This window comes from Lates calcarifer, linkage group LG5, assembly GCF_001640805.2.
Source record: "Lates calcarifer isolate ASB-BC8 linkage group LG5, TLL_Latcal_v3, whole genome shotgun sequence".
Lineage (NCBI taxonomy): Eukaryota > Metazoa > Chordata > Actinopteri > Centropomidae > Lates > Lates calcarifer.
In genome coordinates this window covers 21,519,117-21,527,649 of record NC_066837.1, presented here as the reverse complement: position 1 = coordinate 21,527,649, position 8,533 = coordinate 21,519,117, and the positions used below count along the sequence as shown (strand labels likewise).

The 8,533-nt window shown below is 40.3% G+C and overlaps 1 protein-coding gene across 1 annotated transcript; it reads right to left on the bottom strand.

Moving 5' to 3' along the window:
• Positions 1-3,313: 3,313 nt before the first annotated feature.
• LOC108885413 (basement membrane-specific heparan sulfate proteoglycan core protein) lies at positions 3,314-7,439 on the bottom strand. Its single transcript, XM_018679761.2, has 8 exons — positions 7,271-7,439; positions 6,592-6,738; positions 6,369-6,503; positions 5,935-6,107; positions 5,654-5,840; positions 5,384-5,563; positions 5,022-5,288; positions 3,314-4,914 (listed from the first exon to the last, which is right to left on the bottom strand). Exons 1-8 carry the CDS (start codon positions 7,437-7,439, stop codon positions 4,910-4,912), a joined length of 1,263 nt encoding a protein of 420 aa, XP_018535277.1. The 3' UTR covers positions 3,314-4,909.
• Between the last annotated feature and the right edge of the window lie 1,094 nt (positions 7,440-8,533).

Here is an 8,533-nt window from a genome sequence, read left to right as displayed (position 1 = left end):
GTGCCCCGAGCCGCTGGCACACACACACACACACACACACACAAACAGGATTTTCTTTCCATATGGAAACAGAGTAAATGGATCATAATCACACAGTTGCAGTTGCTGTTTACATCCTGAGACTCAAATGGGCACAGAGACAGATGAGCTTTGGAAAAGAGCTTTTCACTGTTTTTACACCAACTCTGGTCAGCTCATATTATTTTATTTTCCACCAGTCCTAGATGACTGATGACAGTTGACTCTACCATTAAGACTGAGGAGTAAAGAGATTAAATTTTCTCTCTGTCACCATCCACTCAGTTGCCACATCCTCTTTCCTCCCCTCTTCATACCCTTTTGTTCTTTGCAGTGTCATCACTTACATGTTTTATTAATTCTTTTCTAATTTTTTTTCCTATTCATTCGATTCCTATCCTTGTCGTAGAGACGCCCCGTCTATCTCTGCTGCTCCAGTCCAATGGCCCTAACTCCTAACCCAATACATCTTCATGAATGTAAATTAGTATACAAGATTATTGAGAGGTATTAGGAGCAGGTTGTGCTGAATCTTGCTCTTAGTGAGAATGTACAGAATTGACTCAGCTCTTTTTCTTTCTTTTGTCTGGTTTAATTACTGTAAATGATGTCATAGGCAAATCCTAAATCATGTTTTCATATGTCATTATTGATGGTGGAGCAGTGATGATCATTGCTAATAGCTGATTTAATTCACTCTTATATTAGTGTTGTTTTACTGTCAGCACAGTAATTTACAGCATACTTTTATTTTCTAAAGCACTATTTATAAAACACTTATTTCAGTTTTCAGAGAAAAGCACTCAAGAATATATATGTTGTTGGGTTTGATAGATAGAACAGAGGAAGTAAAATAAGCGATGTACAGCACATGATGTACCAAACCTGCTCTGTCTGTGGCTTTCGATCACTCTGCACACCTCCCACTTTCTTCTGCTTTTATACTGTGTATTTTTAACCAAAAGTGTTGCACAAATTTTTTTTCCCCCCAATCTCAAGTGGCTTCCTTTTGACACCACAAGCACCTGTGACATAATATAATGAAGAATGGCAGGGCTATACAAATTTAAGTGTCATTTTCTGTGGTTTTATTTTCAAGTGAAGTGAGGTGAAGGCTGTGATCACAGAACAGCCTGCCACTGGTTTGTGTTTATGGTGCCCAGCAACAAGCAGCAGCAGCAGCGGCAGCTTCTTTAAAGGCAAAGGGAGTTGGCTGTGTTTTAATGTGCAATCCTACTATAAAGTCTGAAAAGCAAGTATGATCAGAAAAAATCAAGATTCACACAAGGAATCAAACTAAGACCAACCTTTATTTTCTCAGTTATTGCGTCAATCTGATGCATGGCAGTGCCAGACGAAATGCCCCTAATCTTCAATCTGAATCTCAGAAGACATTATTGTGAAAGGTTTTCACAGAGCTCCCGTAAAAGAGAAAGTGAGAATTTGACTTAATAACTTGTGCAAACATCCAAACTGAGTGCTATGACTGGGGTTATTTATAGATGTTTATAGATGAATTATAGAGTCACTGATTCTTCATTGGTTTGTTAGGAATGTTCTGAGACCACAAACCCCAGTTTAAAACAGCTTTACCAACCCTCTGTCCCATTTGTTTCACTGTTAAGAATATGAAGACGTTACTTAGGCAGTGTGTCCTGTCGGTGTGAAAAAGCACATCTGTACATTCGAGAATAGAAACAACACAAGTCAGTAAAGTGTTGATGCTCTCAGTGCACATGCAAGCTCTGATGCAAAGTATCAAACCAACACTTACACTTAACAGTGTATTTGCATGTGTCTGTATTATTTTGCATTTTGCTACAGCTCCAGCAAAGTTTCTAGAACAATTAGAAATACAAATTCAACATTTGAACTATAAAACTCTTTTAGGCCAGTGATTCCCAGCATTTTTAACCTGTGAACCCTTAATGTTTTGACTAATTGAGACCACTTGTTGCAGTTTTTGACATATTATGACCTTTGATAGTTGGTGTATCAGGCGTGTTAAGAAAAGAACACAATAATAATATTTGCTCTTCCAGCAGTTATGGATCGACATTATCATTCTTTTTGAGTTGCATTTGTGGCCACCTGATGAATGTAAGTCATTTTAGCTCTGTGTTTAGTCTCCACAAACTGAGGGAAATCACTTACTTTTCCTTTGTTTGCTGTTTAGTGCTGTGCAGAGCATTGATCGTAAGTATTCAGTACAAGAAAAAAGAAAGACAGCCACAAAAATATTTAGAAAAATAATTTTGAAATATATTTTTTCCTCCTCATCCATTTATTTTTCCTGTGACCCCTCAAAATTATCTTGGAACCCCCCACAGAGGGGTCCTGACCCCTTGGTGGGGATCCATTATCTTCAGTGTCATATGTCAAGATTGGGCTTTTAAGCATCTTCATATTTCATTCACTCAGAAAAGACGCAAGGCAAGAAAAATAGTCAGATATTACGCAGTCTATATTTCCTTCCTCAGAGACCTGTTTGGCTCGGAGCGTAGCCCTTCCTGTCAGCAGTTAAACCCCATTTTCACAGATGGATTACTTCCTCTTTCTGTGTCTGACAGCATTTGAACTTTTAAACACCACTTTCAAACAGAAATGTTTCATTGACACAAGGTTAGATCAGTTTTAAAGCAGTCTCTGATATTAGGTTCTGCAGCCAACACAGTACAGGAACTCAGCTCATCAGCCTGCCTTCCTATGGTCTGGAGAAACTGTTGTTTCTGCTAACCACTGCTGCGCCGCAGTGTAACAGAGTTCGCCCAGTGGAAACCATAGCAACAGACTTGACAGGCGCCCCCCTTCCACCTGTCACTTCCTGGGGAAGCTCTCACCTCATTGGTTCCTTCCTGAATGATCTGGTTTTCCCATATTATTACTGCAAGGACACCACACTAGCCTTTTTCCAAAAACAGCTATAGTTTTAAAATTATTACTGGAATATACAGTGTGAAGAAAAATGAATATTTATAAGTATGTTACTCTCCTAGTGTGCTGATTGATATAGCTGCAAGACTGAATGTTTTTTTTTTTTTCTTTCCTAAGCTTTTAAGGCTAACATAAGCAATATGTGGTCCAGAGTAAATGTAGCACTGTTGTGTACTCCTACAGTAATATAAACTAATGTAATGCTCCTGAAATTGTGACAAACTGTCTGTGTGAGTGTGTACGTAAATCTGTTTTCTGGAACGCCATCTGGACTCCATGAATCTCTCTGTTTATATCAGACTCCATTAGAGAGCATATGTCCATGTCTTGTTAGTATGTATACAAAGAGCATACACAGAGAAAGAAGGGGATCAGATTTAATGAATTACCTCACTGTCACTGATACATTCTTTCCCTTTTTTCTACCTCAATGGTTCTTTATCACTCTTTGTTAAAAATGTAAGTAGATTTCCCTCCTCTGTTATCCTCCATAGAGCATTTATTTTGTCTCTTCCATGCTCCCTCCCTCCCTCGATCTGTCTGTGAAGTGAGGGGGTGGATTGAAGTGACAGAGGGCAGATGTTTCCTCCCCAGCTTTGAAGATGCTTGTAAAGATAGATGGAGGAATAGTGGAAAGGGTAAAGCCTGTTACTCTGTGGAGGTTGGGCGTTTTACGAGAGAGGCCACAATCACACAGCAGATACAGTCCCGGTTCTGGCAGCAGCTTTGGAAATGGTAGCTCTCTCTCTCCAACCTTCTACTGCAGCCACAAACCCTAAATGTCGAGCTAACACCTCATTTAAGCTGCTTAAAATTTTGTGCAACCAGCATAGCAGTCAGTGCCTCATTTTGCAACACATTTGTCTGATCAAACTGAACTTTGTCTGTTCAGGAGGGGTTTATGGTCCATATTTACACAGAGCTGCAATGATCAGCCAGGCTTTTTTTGTTTGTTTGGTTTTTTTTTTTTTTTTTAAATTTAAGGATGACATGTAGTCATTTTGAAAACAATAGCTTGTTTGACTGTGATCTGCATCTGTCCCTCCAGTTGTTAAGGGTGTGAGGGCTCAAATTGTTCTTTTATCGCCTGAAGACAACACACGTGCCGTAAAGCTACATATTGCCACCATGTGGTTAAAGGAAATACTTTGTGAAGTGATGCTCAGATTTGACATCATCTGTATGCTGTTTCAAATGTTAAGGCATTCACATAGTGAATAAAATCTTGGCAAACTTTAAACATTACGGGGCAAAAATTACTAGGGTAGAGTGGAAAGGGTCTTAACTTTAACTATATCACAAGGGAAGATTGAAAAAAGACAACACTCCTCACTCCCCCTGTCTTTCCAAAAAAGTAAAACTATCCCTCCTTTAGCCAAATGAAAAAGTACAGTACCCTCCCACTTTTCCAACCCCTACTAATCATTTTTCTACAGCTCCTAATTTGGATACTCTTCAAACAACAATATTGTAAAATATTTCCAGATTTTTATTTTCATTTATTTACCAAATTTATTGGCATAATAGCGGCTTGAATCAGTTTTTTGTTTGTTTTGTGCCCTCCTTTCAGTTTTGAAAGTGCAATAGTGTATGACATGAGGGGAGGAAGACAGAGGCATTCCAGCAGAAGAGACAACTCCCCCACCCACAATGCAGGATATTAGTTCACACAGAGGTCCAGAGAAAGGCTTTCCAAAGGCAGATATGAGACAAGGGCATCAATAGCAACGGGAACAATAACAACAGCAGAGATTTTCTGTAAAAGTGCAAAATTAACCCCATATGCACAATAATACCAATAATGTTTAAACTGCATTGATAGCATTCACTTTCACACATCAAAATATATGAATATATTAAATATAATTTTCTCTGGTTTCTCAGTATTAACTGTGATGGATCCAGGCTTGCAGAAATTGTAAGTATTGCATAGAGGATTTGTCAATTCAGACCACGATTAAGCTGTAAAAATAAGAAAAGAGGAGACAACATTTGTAAGAGAAAGAGGAGAAAATAAGATCAGTTATTTTGGTGGAATTTAAATTGGCCAAACATGAACGTTATCTCACCTTTTACAATGACTTTGGCCACTGCCTCACTGGATCCAATGTGGTTGGTGGCTACGCATTTGTATGTTCCACCATCACTCAGTCTAACATGGGCTATCAGCAGCCTTCCATCCTTGGTGGTCTCTGCTCCTGGAGGCATGCTCGCCCTGCCAACGCGACTCCATGCAAAGTGAATGGGATGAGAGCCATGGGCGAGGCACTGCAGGCGCAGGGAGTCACCAGGTTGAAGTCTCACCTGGTCAGGCAGGCAGGTGGCATATGGAGGAGCTGCATGAAGGAGAGGACAATTACTCATAACCTGTGTCAGTGACAAAGAATACAGATGTACAGCATCTGTGTTAATGTCTGTTTTGTCCACTCACTCTCCACCTCCATCTGCGAGTACGCTTCACTGTAGCCGTGTATGTTGGTTGCGTTACAGATGTATTGTCCAGAGTCTTGGCGCCCCACGCTGGTCAGTGTCAAAACACCACCAGCCACTGTGTGTTTCCATGGCAGCGGTGCTCGCAGCTTGGACCAGGTGATGACAGGAGGAGGGGAACCTTGAAGAAAGAGAAATTGAGGGCAAAATGAAAAATGAGAAGAGACAGCAGAGCTGGGAGATACTGTGTTTAAGCACACCAACATCTTACCACTGGCCTGACACTCTATTGTGACTGCATTTCCCTCCACCGCTGTTATTTCTACAGGGTTCACAGTAGCCACTGGTGCCCCAAGCCCCCCCTCCACAATGATTTCAACTTTGACCTCTGTCACTCCTTCATTGTTCTCAGCCTGGCAAATATAAACTCCTGAGTCCTCTGGACGCACTGCAGCCCACTGAGGAAAGAGATGACAACAATTACGTTCTGTTTATTCAATTAAAATGTGGAAATAAATAAAGGTATTACTTGTGCACGTGTCCATAATTCACCTGTATGGTGTTGACATCATTTGTTTCTGTGGTAACCAGCTGCAGAGTGGAGCCTTGGCGTTTCCACATCATCGTGGGGCGTGGCCTGCCTGTGGCACGACACTCCACTGACACAGAGTCACCCAGCCTGACCCGCAGGGGCCCTGCTGGTGTCAGCCGCACTTTAGGAGCATCTGAGAAAGAGAGGAAACAGGGACATGGCCGACACATTAAACATGCAATAATGAAGCAACATTATCATTCATTTGGAGTCACGTGTCTGGACACCTGGCAAATGCAAATACAATTTTCATTCTCTTGTAGCTCTGTTTTTGGTTTCTACCAACTATTCATTGACTTCAGTTTTGTCTTGTCAACTAAACTTAAGTCAGAAGCTTTGCCATTGCACATGCACACACACTTGGAGAGATACTGAAGTGTGAAGACAAGCTCACGTTTGACATTGAGCACAACTGTGGCAGTGCTGCGGCCTGCAGAGTTAACCGCCACACAGCGGTACTGGCCTTGGTTTCCAGGTCGGGTATTAGCAATCGTCAGCACAGAGCCATCAGGACCAGTCTTAGCATTTTCTACAGGAGAAAAACAATTAAGTTAAAACTTCACAGATGGATGATATTGTAAGAGAGATGCTTCTGCTTACAAGTTATTACCCCTGACCTGGTAATGCCTGGTTATTTGCTCTCTTCCACTCCAGCTGGATTGGCTGTGCACCACTCCCCACTTGGCACCTAAAGCTGACAGACTCCCCTTGGCGCACAGTAGCAGCCCGGGGCACCGCTGAAATGACTGGGGCCTGGCCTGCCACTGCACAGAAAGATGAGAGCTGGTAAGACCACACACACACACACACACACACATGCAAGAACACACACATGTACGAACTTTGTGAACCTTTAGACAGGCCTGGGTAAAATACAGTGTAAACAAACGCCACCCCAAAGCAAACAACCTGAGCAAATACACAGATTGAACAAAAGTGCTATTTGATGACAAAGCAAAAAAGAAAAATGTCCTATAACCCTTTATATTACTATATTAAAGCTTCGTTTAACCAAATGTTAAAAACAGTGGCAATACAGATTGTTTTGGTTGGATTTGCCCAGATTATTAGTTTTCTACCTTGTTTGTGGCACTTTTGTCTGTGGTTGAAAAATTCCAAATTGTTGTGTTAGCACCAGTTTGCGTGGCCTTTCAAGTACAGAAATAACATACATCTCCACAGACGTCAAGCAGATTAACAGAACAGCTGTCAAGATGAAAGACAAATCTGCTAAATCTGCAATATTGAGACAGTTGTTTCAGTTTGTTGCAGTTAAAATGAAATCAGATTCATTACCTGTACATAACAGAGAACACAGGATCAGAACCCCAGGTGATAAATCCATGATGAACTTAGAAAAATCCCACCTTCTCCCCAGTGTACAACCTTTCTCTCTTTCTCTCTCAGACTGCTTCTGTCTCTTTTTCATACAATCACTTTCGCCCTTTAACCCCTGGCTTACCATTTACCCCTTCCCCTATTCAAACACTGTCTAGTGGCAGTCACGTCTGAAACGTTTCACTGCTATTTTGTCGTTTTGGAAAAAATAAAAAAATTCTAAAATCATCCTGTGTGGACTGATATCCAGAGAGAAAAATGCTAACAAATAACTCATGTCACTGATACATGCACAAAAGTTGAAGTAAACATACTAGTGAGAAGTGCAAGTGATTTATGTGTGTCAAACTACAGTACATGGGGACATTGATTTCATCACTTCAGTCTTCAGAGGATTATTCTGTTTTCCAAGAAATTGCTCCACTCCATGAGTCTGTACTGACCACTGAGCATGCTGTGATAGCGGCTGATGAAACAGAATTCAAAGGACTCTCAAAGTACAAACGTCCTTTGTTTTTGTCCTGATTAGTGAGTCACCTAAAGTAAAACTTGAGAATATGATGAACTAATGCTTTTAAAAGCAAAACAACAACAAACAAAGAACAACAACCAAATAAAACAAAAACAAAAAATTATTGAGAGGAGCATGATCACTATTTTTTCCATACATTTGTTTGGATCAGTACTCTTATTTGCTCTTAGACCTTCTGTATGAACTGTGAAAAAGTGCTCAGTCCTCACCTCACCCTCCTCTGCACTGCAGATCACTGCCAATTTTCCCAGGATATGTAGCAGTTTGCTGTAATCTTTGCAGAATCACAAAATGTAAAAGCAATTAAGTCCATTTTAATGGATTGTAAAGGTAAAGAAACCTGATGGTACAATATTTATGGATAATGTCACATTAAAGGTTTACACAGACCAGACGTTATAAGACTTTTAACAAGCATGATGTGATTTAAACTAATTAAACAATAGGCTTCTAAGACTCCGGATGTTATGTACTGATAATTACATTATCATCCTATATGTACATTGCATCCTGTCGAGTCACAATATATATATCAAAACATATTATTATAATTACATTTGCAGTAATGTTTTTTCTTTTTCTTTTTTTATGTAGCATTTTCTCATACTTAGAAGCTATTGCACTGAGTGGTGTTCAGATACAGGATACAGGATGAACGTGCAGCTCAGCAGTTCCTAGAGATAAATGGT

What these genes read in the sequence shown, in the direction of transcription:
- LOC108885413 (XM_018679761.2), bottom strand. Translation starts at nt 7,439, where the DNA reads ATGGTAAGCCAGGGGTTAAAGGGCGAAAGTGATTGTATGAAAAAGAGA. An exon ending in AGTTGTGCTCAATGTCAAAC is followed by an intron (nt 6,108 to 6,368) that starts GTGAGCTTGTCT and finishes TCTCTTTCTCAG; the next exon opens with ATGCTCCTAAAGTGCGGCTG. An exon ending in ATGATGTCAACACCATACAG is followed by an intron (nt 5,841 to 5,934) that starts GTGAATTATGGA and finishes CTCTTTCCTCAG; the next exon opens with TGGGCTGCAGTGCGTCCAGA.